Genomic DNA, 16,268 nt, shown 5'->3' on the forward strand with positions numbered 1-16,268 from the left:
CTGAGGGGGTTGCTGAAAGAATTGATCCCTGCACTGGAAAGGAGGTTGGACTAGATGATCTCCAAGGTACCTTCCAAACCTCACAATTTATGATAGTATGACTAGAAAGTAAAAAAAGAAAAAAGGAAGTAAATAGCAAACTCCTTCCATGTCACTACCAGAAAACTGCATATATTTAGCCACATAGCCACTGGGTGTCAATCTCAACCTGAGACATATTTACCTTGACTATTCATTTTGCTTTGAGCCATATTTCCTGCCACTCCCATATTCAATTGTCTGAGCAGACTGGAGATAGTGGGGGTCATTGTCCAAAATGATCTGGAAACGTTAGGTGTAGAAAACTGCCCACCTTTGTGGCCAAGGTGGATTCTGTTTTCTTTGAAAGCAGGAAGCTAAATAGTCCTCAATAAGTTATTGTCTCATGCATTCAGAGAGAATAGTGATGAAATAAAGGTTTTAACTTCCTGTTAGATCCAGTAGCATAGGCAGTATTTGTGAGCAGACATTCATGGCCTGCTCAGCAGAATGACCCAAAGGTCATTACTTAAAGGTAAGTAGCTTGTTATATTTCATAATATAAATAAAATTACCATCAAGGGAGAAACAAGCCTGCTGTAAGACTAATTGCTGTAATGACTAAAGCTAACTGCACTACTGTGCTAATCAGAATGATCTCATCTATCCCAGCAGGCCTTTCCATCAGCTCCAACTGAGCCCTCTGCAAGCCCATTCTGCTGCCCATCCATCTGACAGCTTCTACATAATTATCTCCTCCTATCAGAAAAAGCTACACGCTTATCTGGGGTTTACCTGGCTTTGTCCTCCTGTGCTTTCTTGTACTAGGGAGCGGGATAGGGAGCAGCTGATGCTGTAGCAATGGAAAAAGCCACCAGCGATGTTACTGAGCCCCAGGGCTATCAGTTCCTGCAAGAGAGGTGAGAAGAACTCAAGGCACGCACCCTTATTTGGACAGAAAACAAAGTTCTGAGGAGGCTCCAGAGTGGCCGTATGCCCATACCTTGACTCAGAAGTAAGGGAAATAGAGAATGGACAAGGTGGGCAAGGGAGAAAATCAGATCAAGGCAAAAGAGGGAGAAGGAAAAGCCAGGAAGCCGAAGAAAGTGTAACAAATGTCTTACCTGACTGCTGTCCACACTATAACCATGCTTGAGTGCAAACATTTTCCCAAGGGAGATGCAAAGGACATAGCTAACAATAGCAATGGCAAAAGCATTCCCTATCGTCTGCCCAAAATAGCTTCCATTGGGGGCTTCAGGAGATCTCAATCTATAATAAGGAAACATCAGTGCAACAAGGCAGTTCTGCTGTACAGGGAGCAGAAGGCAAAACATGAGAGGATAGGAGATTTCCCAGGGCTGGGGTGGGGAGAGGAGGAGTCAGAAAACAGGAAGGGAGGGCTCCATTTTGTCCCCTCAGACTGAGGCCTCCATCAATCTTGAAACCAATTAATCTGACATATTCTGGCTCAGAGACCATGGATTTGGGGAAGCAGCAAGAAACACTCACCCCTTGGGAATATCACCCACGACACTAATCCCAAATTTTTTGTTCAGGCTGGCACCATAGCAGATTCCTGTGGAGACAATAATCTGAAAAGAAATGGCAGTGAGGCAAAATATATTTTTGTAATTTAATGCTGCTCAAGAAAAGCACAGATGAAGGGAACTGATTAGGTTTCAGTTTCTCTAATGTGATGGCCTCATTCAGATTTGTTGAGTGAGAATTTCCCAAATTCCAACCAGAATGAAGATCTCTATAGGCCAGTAGATTGGGGAAGGCTGAGCTAGGGATTCCTCAGATGTACAGTATAATAAGAGTGGAGGAGAGTCAGTCTGCAGCATGCTAATGCATTCCTGTTCAGTCTCAGAAAGGGACCCTGAAACCCACCACCTGAACCATCCATGTCTGTAGATAACCGAGGGATTATGCCTGGGAAATTCTGGTAGCTGAAGTCCACACATCTTAAAGTTGCCAGGGTTGAGAAACACTGGATTATAGTGATCTCTCAGTTTGCAAAATCTGTCAGTTTTGCTTTGTTTTCTATTTTGCTTTGTTTTCTTTTTTTTTTAATCTCGGGTCTTTTTGAAGGAGTGTAAATTGTTATCATGAAAGAACAAACCCTAATTCTATTTTATAACAAAAACAACAACACAGCTAATCAAAAACCAACTTATAAGGAAAAGCCATTAGGCAATTTAACATTAGATCTCCTGAATGAGATATTTTTTTAAAAAGGAAATTACCTAAAATACATGACATTATCAAGTCAGTTGATTGTCAGCCTCTTATTTATAGCAACAGACAGTTCAACAAGCTGGCAGTTGAGCAAACTTTTTGGCCTTTTGATCTTGTGTGAGTTGGGTGGGCTTATAAATTTGTTTAATAAATAAATAAATCAATAAAAATCAAGCATAGCTGAATGCTCAGGAATTCAGACCCAGATTTTAAGAACAAAGCTCTCTCAAAACCCTCTGTTTCAAACTCTTCCACTTTCTCCTGCATTTGTTTCTTTAAAAAAATCTTCATTCCATGAAGACATGGGTGTTTCTTCCTATGAATAAAATTCTTATCTCTCCCTACAGCAATGTAATAGAAGGGGATGAAGCTAACTAATTCTTTCCATGGACTGCCCTACTGCCGTGTAAAAAAAAACATGTAATTTTTTACATGGCAGTAGGGGAAAATTATTAAACACATGACTGAGGAGTAAAATATTTCGGTCTTCATTCCTCCACTACTGAATATATGTCATGTTGCAGTTGTGAAATGGGTAGCTGTATAAATCGTAATAAGACAAACAGACAAACAAACATGTTTATATAACCCTTTGAGTGGTTGTCAGCTGAACTATGGAGTATTTTCTTTAAAAAGGTTCTCCCCCCCACCCCCCGCTTTTTATATAGCACATGTATCTTTGTGCGATTTTGTTTTTTTCTTCCTTGTTCTGTCATTATTTTAAAAAGCAATTTTTTAAAAAAAAGTTCTGGCCCCAAAGTTCACCTTCCAATAAGTATAATGCCAATAATTTTACTTCCTTGACGTTTTCATCTTGTTTTAATAATGATTTGACTTTTTGGGGTGTTTTGCTAGTTAGTTATTTTCCTTATAATTTTAACAGATTATTTCATGACTTCTGCGCTGCTGGTTCTATTGTTGCTCCACTGTCATTTTAGGAAAAAGCAAGCAAGCTAGCCATCTTGGAGCAGCATCAAATGAGTTACCGTGAGGAGTTCAATGGGGATCAGTGTCGGAAGCTTCTTGCCAAATTTGTCATTGAGCATCTTGATGAGCCAAAGGGCAACCATGGAGATCAAGGAAGTGACCACAGCACCAGTGTGGGTTCCAGGCAATTTTGAGCAAATATTCACAAAGGTCTGTGGGGAAAGGACAAGGCAGGGGAAGTAATAACTTTGAGACACAAGATACTGATGAAACATAGCTTCTGTTGGTCTACCTGTACTTACAAAGATCAGTGACAATGGCCCAGATTTCTCTTCCAGGCTGATTCCAAAGACGTATTTTAGCTGGGAAATCAGCACATGGATAGCAGCAGCCGTGGTATAGCCCTGCACCAAGGGCTCTGAAAGGTAGGTGGCCACAAACCCAAACTGCAGCAGGCCAAGGGCAACCTAAAAACAGATTAACAGTGAAGCTACATCTGCTGAAACTAAGCTCTCCCAGGATTTTCTAGCATATTTTTCTTAAGATATAATTAGCCCAGAGAGCTGATGACCCAGAAAGCTGAACAAATGCTTAACTAGTCTAGTTTCTATGAGAACAGCTATTGCTAAGCAGAAAAGCACAAGTTCAATAATTTGGAAGCCATCAGGCTCCCTGGAATCACGCTATCTTTTATTTCTCTTACAGACTCCATCTACTTAGCAAGAGGCAATCACCCAATCACTCATAACAGGCAATCAGCAGTTCTTAGGACACACTCTCATTATCCATTCAGGAGATTATTTTTTTCTGCATATAGTCCCTCACAACCTACAGCTTCCCTGTTCATTCTTCTCTTTTCCTCCCGTTGAACCCCTCAGACTCCTGTTAACTTGCTCAGCAAATAGCTGCCTTCCAATATATCAGTGTCACTGTCCACATTGACTGCAGCTACCTCACCCTGCCTAACAGTAGTAGGACCAACCCTATCAGCCTGAGAACCAAAGCAAATTCCATGTTTCTTATCTTCAGGCTTTACATGCTGATTCAGGTTACAGAACCAGGTTTTTGGTGCACTTTTATCTCCCACTTACCTGGAATACACCCACTAAGAAGGTGACTGAAGCTACCAGCTCTCCTCGTGCTGCATCCCTGCGGGCCTCATTGACAAATGTTTTATTAGTGCCAATGATCACTTCCAGGTATTTTCCATTTGGTTCTAGTGAATCTGCCATACTTCCTAACATCACAGAAATGACAGCAAATGGACCTGTGAAAAGAAATCCAAGGTTTGAGTGAACCTTGTTATCTTCAGTCTCTTCTTGTGATGGCAGAGGATTGCCTTCAAAAGATTTTGGAAAGGACACCTGCTTTCTTAGACCATGTTAATCACATACTAAGAAAGCATACTATGATATAACAAATCTTAATAGGCTCTTAAGCCACCAGCTCTAAATAAGGGGTGCACTGTCCAGTGCTGTGCATAGGTGCTGCCAGATTTAAGGGGGGCACAAGGTTCTTTGAAGGCCCTGCTGCCTCATCTTCTCCCAGTGCTACCATTTGTCTCAACTTCCCCGCCCTTGCTGAAGATCCTCTTCTCCCTGCTGTTGCTGGTCCCCCTCACTTGCTCTCTACCGCTCTTCTCCTTGCAAAACCCTTTTTGCTGTAACTTTTTACAGTACATGGAAAAAGTACTATGCCAGCCAACTGGAAAATCACATTTTAAAAACGGAGTCTAAAAAGTTGCAGCTTTCAACTGTCCAATTGAGTGCTTTATTAGGATAGCCTTTCTGCAAGTCATTTGGGCGCCTTCCCAGACTTATGAATTCTAGTCCTATGGTTCACCTCTAGTGGTGCCACTGGTGCTCCACCTCTAGTAAGCAGTGCAATAAAATGTGATTCCATCAGCATCTAATTTAGCACGCTCTGCTTACCAACAGATATGTGTCTGGATGTCCCAAATAAGAAATACAGCAGAGGTGGATAGAAGGACGAATACAAACCATGGACTGGTGGCACTCCTGCTAGGAGTGCATATGCCAAACCTTTGAAAAATAGAAGTGGAAGTTACCACACAGTTATCTCCATGTCATTAACACTTCATTTTTATTTCCTGTATTCTAGTTTTATTCACCCATCAAGCACTTGTATAGGAAAATTTTATGGCCTCTTATCATTTCCCACCAACTTGCTAATGTGCCTCAAATACTTTGGACCAAGAATAGGCAATACTGGCTCTCCAGATGTTTGAATCACAATTCCCATAAGCCCTAGTCAACATGATCAATACTCTAGAAGTTGTGGACCAGATCATTTGAAGAGCACTAAGTTGCCTACCTCTATCCAGATGTACACCTTACATCTGCAATCCTTCCCCATTAAATACCAATTGTTCTTTTTTTTTGCCAAGGGGTTTTTCCTTTAAGTTACTCAGTTCCATCCTTCCAAGGATATTTCTCCTACAGCAGAAGTGGGTAATTTTCCCAGGATAATGGGCTGCAACTTAGTTCTGTAACCACCTAGAAAGCTACGGGTGCCCTTACCAGAAGAGTAAGGAAGATTGGGACTTCCTGATTCAGAAGCTTCCTAGATTTAGTGTAATTAATAGTAGGAATGAGAACAAAAAGCCTCTGGAAGGCAAGTTGCTCATTTCTATCCTTAAAAAGCCTCTTCCAAATAGCCAAATCTCAATGTGGCTCAATGTGGAAATTTAGAAGTAATTAAACCAAGTTTTGACGGTAGACATTTAAGTCACTGTGGAGAGCAGGGAGAATGGCATGAAGTGTGATGATTGGGATAGTTTGCCTCCAGAAACTTCCTGCTATTTCTACCTTATATTTCAGAAATCATGTTGCCATTGAATTTTGACTGTGAAATCTTGCAGGGCTGGGCTACCTCTTTCTGTGTCTATTTTTACTAAGCACTCCTTGATTGCTCTAGCTTTAGCATCAAGTTATTTGGGAAAGGTCAGTCTGGAGGGACAGAAAGATACAAGTGGCGTCTTGAAGAGTAGATGGTAATAGCTCAGCAATGTCACTTATGCAACTCTTGTTCTCCACTCAGATGTGTGCAGGGCTGATAGTTGGTCAGAGCATAGTACTCTTTCTCAAGATCCCAGGACTGACAAGAAGATTTCCGATAACATACCCTGTGGAAGATGCATAATTGCCACACTGAATCCTGAGATGATGTCCCTCAGTAGCCACTCCTTTACTGGGTAGCGTGGCAACCAGCTAAGGATAGGCAGGAACCTAAGTAGCAAGTCCTTTCCAGCTGATCCTGAGCATCTGGAAAAGAGGTGGACAAAGGCATTTGGAAGAGGAAAGCAGGGTATTCAATTTACATTGAGCGTGTGGGATGTGGGGCAGTGAAAGAACTGGGAATCTGTTCCATGCCATGAGGTGAATTTATGCATCACTCCCAGGATCTATCATAGATGGGCACTCAGGAAGAAATAACACAAGGGCCCTGCCACATTGTCCTGCAGGGGTAAAGGAACAAATTCCAGAGTTGAAGTATTGGAACTCTGGCCATTTTGATGGCTAAAAGCAGAGGTGGGGCTGCTCCACCTACTGCTAGCTAGTCGTGTGCAACAAATGGCCTTGACCTTTCTGCCCCTTTCTTTTTTTGATTTTAGGAGTGCAGTAGAGCACGCAGCTGTTAGGTTTCGTTCTGGGACTTGGCAAAAATAGCCAGCTAATATCCAAAGAGTCACATCTAAAGAGGGTGGGAGCAAAAGGAGCTGAGAAGTGCTAGTTTTCAGGTTCGGGCATATGTGCACACTTCCACCTATGGCAGCTTCATCTGTGCACATAAAATCCAATGTCCTTTTCTAGCTCTTTTAGGCAACCGAGTTAGCCACAAGAATACAAAAAAACAGAAGCAATTAAGCTGTAGCACTGGCATATTGTTCTTCGGTTCATTCAGAACCGATGGCTACGTGTTCTGGGAGGAGAAATATTCTGTCGCCATTTCCCTCCAAGTATCTGCCATTCAGAAGCAACAGCTTGCTTTCCTCACGGTTTAAGGGCCTTTCTCGTTCATCTAAGACATACTTTCCAGGTCCTTCATACCGTCAGTGAGGATTAGCAATACTTTACCTTACGTTCCTGATCTTGGTGGAAAGTGACACTCGTGAAGCCTGGTTTTTCAGTCCGATCTTCTCTAGTTCAGCCTCACTCAACACTTCACCTGCACCTTCTGCCTTAGGGTGACCTGGCTCTTCATTTTCCTCCATGCCTACCGCAACGATCTCACCTGCTCCGTGATTCAGCCGTGGGACTAGGAAGAGAAGCAGCAGCAGCTCCCAGGGCTATTAACACTCACATTCCAGATTTGGTTGGCCCCAACCCTGCTGGCTTTTCAGAAAGCCTTAAAAATCTCAGAGTTGGAGTTGGTGGAGCCTGTGAGGCTGACATTAAGTTATTGATGATTAGTGTTGCCTACCTTAGCCATTATGGTTTTTTTGCTCTGTTTACCTTGTATTCTGAGTTTTTAAATTTTATCTTAGACACCCAGAGTCGCCATTGCAATATAAATTGATTAAATGAATGAAATACATAATAAATAAACGTTACCTGCCAGATGGAAAAAATTGAAATCAGGGTCCTTGAGTTCTATCTTGCATTTTCTAATAAAGGGCTTACTTAAAAAAAATAGTGCCCCAGCATTTCAAAAAGCCTAATGTATGTTCTAAAGCAACTGGTAGATATCCAGGTAGTCACCCAAATGAAATGACTCCTGAGGAGAAGGATTTTAAAAAGGAAAGAAGACTGAGGGCTGATCCACACTTTCTGCCTGGCCCATTGGCAGTAGAAGCCGCTTGCTGCTTCCTGAGTCTGGGAACAGATGACGTCGTCATCCTCCCATCTCCAGCCTGATGCAAATGCACCCTGCCCTGGGTTTTCCAGCTTTGATTCTAATCTGCCTTGGCTGACCCCAGCTGTCTTAAACCCTTCAGAGAAGATGGTCTTTGTTCCATTCTAGTGGCAGCCCCAGCTCCAACTGGCTGCAGTGCTTGGCATGCCCCCTTCCTGTTACGTGACTGGTCGCTACAACCTTTTCATCTCCCAATGGGCACCCTTTGCGTTTCTGCCCAAGTTGGGTGAGGCATGTTCTCCTTGCTTTCCCACCCCCTGCCCTTCCATGTCCTTCATTTTATTATGTTTAAAAAACATCTGTAAATTGCAATGTTGGGACATTGCTACTTTTATTTCTATGAAGCTTAACTACCAGTTATTCTGTGCCACAAAGTTTACTTGGACCTAAAGAGGATCGTAGGAAGGAAAGTATAACCTATTATCCTGTTGCTTTGACTACTGTAGCATCAGAACAACAATGCTGTAATAAAAGGAAAAAGGAAAAATGAAAAAGTAAGGGTCTGTTTTAGTGTCAATGGAGATAAAGGGGGAGGGGAGACATCTTTGTGTATAAGCATCTGGAAAAGCAAAGGAAAGGCACATGGACTAACTGTAAGGGAACAGTCCCTAAAAAGAAAAGGCAGGCACTGGTAGGCCAGTCCAAATAGGAACCAGCCTGCTTCAATGGGAAGGACAAGAGGCAGGGGAATGACCAGTCAGATCCTGCAGTAGCCATAATCTGGACTGACCATCAGCCTGGCCCTGTTGCCAACACACTGCAACCCAAGCTGGAATTTCTGAAGTTGACCTAAGAAACAGCTGGAAGCAGCAAGGGAGGCAAGCAGCTTAGGATGCAGTGTAGAATTGTCCAGAGCAGCCACTTTGAGAGCCCTTCCTTCCTTCCTTCCTTCCTTCCTTCCTTCCTTCCTTCCTTCCTTCCTTCCTTCCTTCCTTCCTTCCTTCCTTCCTTCCTTCCTTCCTTCCTGTTGCTTCAGATTTAAAACAAAAAAGAACCCTACTCCAAACACACAGACATCTGCAGAGAAGAATAGAAGGGCATTGCTGCCTGTAACAAATAAATTTGAGTAGTACATTATGCCACACTTGGGAGCATAAAACCCTTTTTACAGCAGAAGATTGGGAAAGTGAAAGTTTCTGTGTCAATCAGGTTGGCTACTGTTTATGACAGAAATAATTCTCAGTTGTAGTCTACAACTGTGTGACTCAGATGACTGCAGAGGAAGACTCATGCATTTGTCTGGTAGCATGTGGACTAGGATATTATGACTTACTCATGTTGAACTTGATTTTTGAAGAAGTCTTTGGTAGAATAAAAGATGATATATGCTGCAGTTTACTTTTAGATGGTTTCTATAAATAAGCAGTTCTATAGCAAGATGCCTTACTAGTGATCCTAGTTCTGAGTTCCTTTGGAATGAAGAACCACCAGCACCACCACCACCCACCATATAGCATCCCAGTGCATTGGCAGAGATTTCTTTTGGTGCTCAGGGTGAGAGCTTGGCTTGGACAGGAGGGAGGTAAGAGCAGGCTAATTCTCACCATCCTGCATTGAGACACTGAAGTTTCTTTTTCTCTCTTAAAGGGGATACAATGGAAAACAACTGCTTCTGGGAACTAAATGCCATCTAAAGGAAGACTGGCATGGCAGAAAAGACAAATAACTAAATGCATAGACTGCGGACTTTTAGGCCTTTTTTGTTTTCAAAATTTCCCTGGGCATTTCAGGACCTAGGCAAGTAGAACTATAAAAAAGCACAAGCTGCAGGTATAGGAACTCCCTAGTAGCCCCCCAAGGCACCAGTTCTTAATGCCAAGAGCATCAGCTGCTGGGTGGCGGCGGTGGTGGAGCCTGATAGTGAATGGGGTCAGAGCTGACAGGCAGAAGGCATTTAACTTTTTTCTGCTCTGCTGAGGACGTGAGGGAAAAGCTTTCTTTTGAAATTAGAGTTTGGTTTGGAGGGACATTTTCCACTGACACCAGCTCCAGAATTCTACCCAAAGCAAACATCAGCTGCAGAAGAGAGATTTTCCTCTGACCCAAGCTAGGAAAGAATGTATCATCAGATCCTAACTGGGGTCCCAGTTAATATTCTAGTCTCATTAATTATTACCTTCCATGCTGAGATGCATTTTATATGCATTCCTGCAGCTACATGGAGTTTGACCAGATCCATGAACCAGAAGGGGTAGACTGATATGACCAAGCACCAAAGAAATCAGGGGAGAAAAATCATTCTGAACATTAAGAGAGGCAAACATCTCCTTTGAAGATGCAACCATATGGCAAAAAACAAAACAAAACAAAACCCAAAACACCCTTGCCATAATTCTTGCAGTGCATAGAATTTTATTGTATCCCCTCTGGGTAACTTTCTTTTAAACACGTTGATCATGGCTTGTGAACCCATCAAAACCTAATTGATGAAGTCATCCTATAGAGCCCTTTCACCTGACCAATAGGTCCTATGAGGAGGCAGATGTCACAGCAGCCCGGTCCCTTTCCCTTCAGGAGCTGTTTCTATCCCCCAATCTCTTCTGTATCCCCTAAGGAGTTTGCTGCATTCAGATGCTGCCTTATCCCAGTGCCAGTCTTGAGGTAAGATTTTGTAGCCATCTCAGTTCTATATGTGGTGTGGAGAAGTCACCATCTCCTGGTTTGCATCAGGAAATGAAAGTTTCAGAGGTATATGGTTAGTTTAAACTTCCCAGCTCAGTCCCATCTATGCCTCTTGGCTGGGCAAGCTGGGAATTCTAGGAAGTAATGAAGTACATTTGGAAGATGGTTGGGATAATTGCTCCCAGACTATTTTCAGAGTCTTTACAGCCGAACCTTGGTTGCCTTCAGTAGCAGCATGAACCATCATCATGGTCATCAGTAAATATGCCAAAAGGAATAGAAGATGGTTAGATGGGGATTTTCCTCTCCTTAGCTTCTTCCCCTTTCCTCCCATAATAATTATCAGTCAAGAGCAGAAAAACCTGCCAGCAGTCTTTGTTTTTTTTTAGATGAGAAAAAAAGGATTTTATTTTTTCTCACTAAAATATGCTCAGTTATTGCCTAGTCTTGGGTGGCTTTTGATTCTCTTAAATATGTATAAACATGACTGCAAATCAATAAACCCACTTCCTTTCTCAAAACATATGCATCTGCACTCATAAAAATGCAGGCCTTTGTATGTTGACAGAAGCACCATCAGGGTCCAACTATTCCCTATTGGACTGCCTAGCTCTTGGGGGTTTACAGATGTTATCCTTGTTACAAAACCTGGGAAATGCATTATCTCGTGCTGCCTTGTTGACTCCAATAGTTGAGTCAATAAGGCTGTACCCACATTGCACTTCTCTCTCTCTCATTGTCAACAAGCCTCTATTTGTTTTTTACCTCACTTAGAAATTACCAAATTTAGCTGTTCTGCTCTAAGATCCTTCGCAGGAGGAGGGTGGTTTTCCATCATTTATGCTGAGGCTCTGAGGGTACATGCTGTCCAGACCCTTGGGCATTGTCTCTGATTTGGTTTCTATTGATTCTTTTTTCCTAATGCAAGAGCTGGAATTATCTCCAGCTTTCTTAATGTAAGATGTAAGATTGCCCATTGATCTATCTCTTGTTTCCACTTACCAAAAGATCCGCACATTTCACTAAGGGATAGGATTTTGACTTGAAACCATTTTCACTTTAATAGCTGGATTTATGTTTTGAAAAATGGGAAGCCAATAATTATTTGCTTGCTTCTATGCAGGAAGCTGAGGAAGACAGTTCGTGCTGCTACCTGTGACTTTTGTACTTGAGCAGATTGAATTTTCATGTCTGCAGGCTGCTCTGGCCCTTCCTTTAAAATTGTTATCTTACAAGAGGTGTGGCTTGCACACTATCCACACGTGGTGGTGGTGGTTGTTTTGTACATTCCTTTCAAGATCGTTCTTAATCAATTAACTGAAAGGGGTTTGGGCAACTTGAAAACTTGTTCATTACTTTGTAAACCTTCCCTGGTCCTGATCTTGCCTTAATTTTGTCAGGCTTATCTTGATCTGGATATTGTAATATTTTCTTTCTCACAGTCAATAATTGTTTTTGCTTTTTCCTGCAGGTCTCATGCTATTCTAAAGTCACTGGGAAGCATAATACTCCTCTTAAACTAGGATGTTGCTTATCTTACAAGGTCAGAAATGGATTTATTTAATTCTGTGATGAAAACTGGGTCCATGTCTCTGCTGCCGAGGCATAAATCTATACTCATCTTGCATTCTCTCCCCTATAGTTCACTGAGATTGCAGACTAAAACAATTAAGGAAGATCCTACCTTACCTCCCCATACTTAGTTCAGGAATAAGTTAAGTCACTAGTATTTAGGAAAAGAAGCCTATGATGAGTGGCACAACCATACTTGGCAAGCCTGGAATGATGACTAAAACAGGGGAGGAATGGAAATAAAACTGGAATGGGAGGGGGAATGACTGGAGCATCTGGGGCTATGCTTGCTATAGACATAACCTGGATTGTAATATTTTATTGTGAATCCCATTTGTACAACATTCAACATAAATGTGCGTTATAGGGAGCTCTACAGCCAATCCCATCTCTTGGAACACATGGCCAAAAATTCTGGTTTATAGCATTAATGTTTAACATTTCTTTTACTAAAGTTAGACAAATTAAAATCAGCTTTAACCCCCAAAGGGCTACTAAACTCTTACCACCATCCCAAGTCAACTATTTCTGTTCTCTGCTTATTTCTCTATTAGCTGTAGCTCTGCCTTTTCTCAGGGGCATTTGTAAGGGAATGTAGGGATCACCCTCTCTTACCTGATAGATGTCGCAGTACTGCTCAACTGATAATACATGTTGCAGATGGACAGCTTTATAACCCTGGGCTCTCCTTGGCTCACTATTAATCCCTGACTGTGATCTTTGAGACACCACTCCCTCCTTGCCTGTAATGCCACTATGCTGGTCCTGCTTCTTCTCAGCTTGCGAGAGGTTCCAGAGGCATTTCGGCTGTGCTTCTTGGATCTGAGCCCTGGCTTAGCTGGTGATTTGGCCCAGGACCTTGGGGGTTTATTGGTCAGGACAGATTGATGGGGGTGTTCAAACTTGAGGCACCCCCAGGTTTTCTTTCCTGTTCTTTTTAAGAAGATGCGGGCACTGCACATCTGCAGAAGGGGCAATCCAGACAATCCTCCTCTGCTCAGAGATAGGCTGCGCTTCCCAACCCTTGCTTGGATTAAGGCTAATCATAGCTTTGGGATGTGGGGGGAAAAGTGACTGACCATGTGGCAGAATAATTGTGCTTTTTAAAGAGGAAATTGTACTGGAACAAGAGGAGTGAATGAACATGGTTATCCCTGAGTAACCATAAGGGATCCTGGAAATAATCTAGCCCAACTCTGCACAATGGAGGATCTGCAATGTGGAATGCTTTACAGCATTCCTGATGCATAGTTCTCCATTCAATATTTGCAGCAAATAGGAGTACTCCATATTTTTAATAATGGATTCATAATATTACAATAATTTGTTACTTACCTCTATGGATATGGACAGATTTTGTCCTTCCTTCTTTGTACAATAGTTCCAAAATATACATAAGGATATGCTCTGACAATCTTCAGTGTTGACATCAGCTTTAACTTTCTGGATGATTGCCATGGATTTATAGATTAACGGTTTCCAAAACTATGTATCAGCATGAGTGTTGCTAGCTATTCTTTCTCACAAGGTGTGCCTTTTTAGTTTAGGGTCTATTCCTAATATCATTTCATAGTGCATAACACATGGTTCTTGGTCCAGAACATCCCATATTCTCTGCTTTCCACAAACATACATACATATATACTGTACATACATACACTGTATGTACATATATACACAAACACACACACACACACATATACATACATACACACAAACATCTTCACCAGCTGTGCCTTTATTTCACTCAACTGCACAATCTGTTCTGTTGGCTGGTTGGATCATGGCCTTACATCAGTCTGAAGATTTCAGGAATTGAATTGTAACACAAGACACATCTCTGTAATCACCTCTGATGGGATACCATTTTGCCCAGCAGGCAGAGAGAGATGTTGGATTTCCCTATCTCCATCATAAAACTTTCTCTTGCCAGGAACATGGTTCATCTTGTAGTCATTTCTACTGAACATTCCGTATTAACAGAAAAATTAAAAAGAAGCAAATGAAATGAATATATAGGCATAGAATACACACTTAGGCCGTGGTACGATTTATATTTTATTTCCAAATTTGTCATTTTCTTGGTACAATTTCAGATGGCCAGGGAGAAAGCATATAATATCTTTGCTGCTTGCCAATATACTGGAAGAAAAGGGGGAGGGGAGGAAAAAAATTGACTGTCCCCAAAATGTCTTCCATTGCTTAGGCTGCCACATGTACTATTAAAGAGCCACATTGCAGATTGGCAAATCAGAAGAAAGAAATACCTCTTTCCAGGAATACTCTGAGTTTCAAGGCAATGGTAAAAGTACCAGCTGTCAGGAACAACCCAGCAAAGCCAGAAAGGCATGAGAAGAGACAAATCATTCTGCTTGTTGATTAGCGCCTTGCTCTTTTTGGGCACACATTCCCAGCTAAACATTTGGGAACTCAGTGGATTCACTCCACCCCCTTAAGGCGGAAAGGAGTGCTGCTTCTATGATCCAGCTTTTTCCCCCAAACTTAGAAACTGTCTATGTAAGTTTCAAAGATTGCTCAGACCGATAAAGATAAATCTGCACACAACAAGGTACAAGTGTGTATGTTCACTTACATGGGAAGAGCAAGGTTATTGTTAGCAACCAATTGTGGAAGCTGCGTCCTAAGAAATAGTCAATCTTCAGCAATTCTGATACAGGTATGTGTGCATGATAGAAGCTATCCATTGATGGCACACTCTGTTTTAAGCTGACATAAATATTATATATTCTCTTTTATTATTATAAAAGAAAATAAATAACACATCCAATCAAGCTCTTCCAGAAGGGGGAAAAAAATTGGGTGGTCTCAATATGAATCAACTTAAAAAAAATAACAGAAAAGAAAATCCAGAACTCCATGAACCATCCAGATTGTTGTTTATTAATATATCCTGAAATGCAGATTTTGGATTTGAAGGGATAAAGGGACCTTATGGAAATTCATTTGGCCCCTGTCAACAACTCTTAATGCAGCTGTGTCTTTTCCAGGATCATGCAGTTATTGTAGATGTACATGTAGATGCAGCACAATCCTAGGAAGAGGAATGTTTGGTTTAAGGAGGTGCTCCTAAGAAGAGTTGGAGACAATCTTTCTTGAACTTTGTGCAATAAATTAAAAATTTGGACCCTAGTTTAACTATATATACATATATAGACCAGAAAAAATAATGTAAACAAGATCTTTCTAGAATGCAGTTGGTACATCAATGCTTGGTGGACACACAACAGGACTTTTACATTCAGCACATCTGCTCTTTCACAAGAGAAAGGGGTTTAACTGTCAGCATCTTTTTCTTTGCACAAAATTAAGCATTGGCCTGTGCTTGCTTTTCAGTCTTTGTTATTTCTTACCTTGGGAGCTGGCAACAAGGGAGTCCTCTTTAATATTGCTTGGCCCAGATTCCTACCCTCTCCCATAAGGACATCAATACAGTGGCCATAAAAGTGATACAGCCACCCATTTAGGGCTTGGTGTATAATAATGATTGGTTTTTGCCATTCTGGTAAGAGTGTACAGGACAAAGGCAACTCTGATCAAAGGCTACAGTGACCCACCTTTGCTCAGAAGTTGTATGAAAGACCCGAATGGAGCCCTTTCCCTCCCAACGCCACAGAGTGTGCAGGGCATTGGAGAATAATTAAAATCTTTCCTTTTTTTCCTTTTTTCAGTCATGGCAATTAGACCAGTTGAAAGGCTTCAGGAGGGGAGCGGTGGGAGGAATAGCTGTCACCCTCCTCTGACAATCCCAAGGTGTAAACATTGACAGTTCCCAGTATAAACATAAAGTCCACTTTGTTTAACAATTAAGCTACAGTATTCTGTGGTAGCAATAAGACAGTAAATGGAGTATTATCACTGCCGCAAATGAACAAGAGCACACAAGAAAGGAAGTCTGAAACTTGAGGAACCTTAGAGCCAAAGCATTAATTGATGGTTCTACTGTAAGCTGGATTCTCTCGGAGCTGGCACTCTAGTCAACCACTCAGATAGAC

At 41.7% G+C, this 16,268-nt stretch overlaps 1 protein-coding gene across 1 annotated transcript in view; it reads right to left on the minus strand.

Moving 5' to 3' along the window:
• SLC26A6 (solute carrier family 26 member 6) overlaps window positions 1-15,692 on the minus strand; it is a 34,664-nt gene extending 18,972 nt beyond the window's left edge. Inside the window, exons 1-10 of the mRNA XM_063291722.1 lie at window positions 15,683-15,692; window positions 7,284-7,398; window positions 6,331-6,470; window positions 5,118-5,228; window positions 4,278-4,453; window positions 3,489-3,653; window positions 3,246-3,398; window positions 1,531-1,613; window positions 1,143-1,290; window positions 814-927 (exon numbers count right to left, since the gene is read on the minus strand). Coding sequence (XP_063147792.1) covers window positions 814-927; window positions 1,143-1,290; window positions 1,531-1,613; window positions 3,246-3,398; window positions 3,489-3,653; window positions 4,278-4,453; window positions 5,118-5,228; window positions 6,331-6,470; window positions 7,284-7,398; window positions 15,683-15,692 — 1,215 coding nt within the window. The remainder of the gene's footprint in view (window positions 1-813; window positions 928-1,142; window positions 1,291-1,530; window positions 1,614-3,245; window positions 3,399-3,488; window positions 3,654-4,277; window positions 4,454-5,117; window positions 5,229-6,330; window positions 6,471-7,283; window positions 7,399-15,682) is intronic.
• Window positions 15,693-16,268: the final 576 nt, after the last annotated feature.

The sequence above is a fragment of the Candoia aspera genome, chromosome 2, assembly GCF_035149785.1.
Source record: "Candoia aspera isolate rCanAsp1 chromosome 2, rCanAsp1.hap2, whole genome shotgun sequence".
Taxonomy (NCBI): Eukaryota; Metazoa; Chordata; class Lepidosauria; order Squamata; family Boidae; genus Candoia; species Candoia aspera.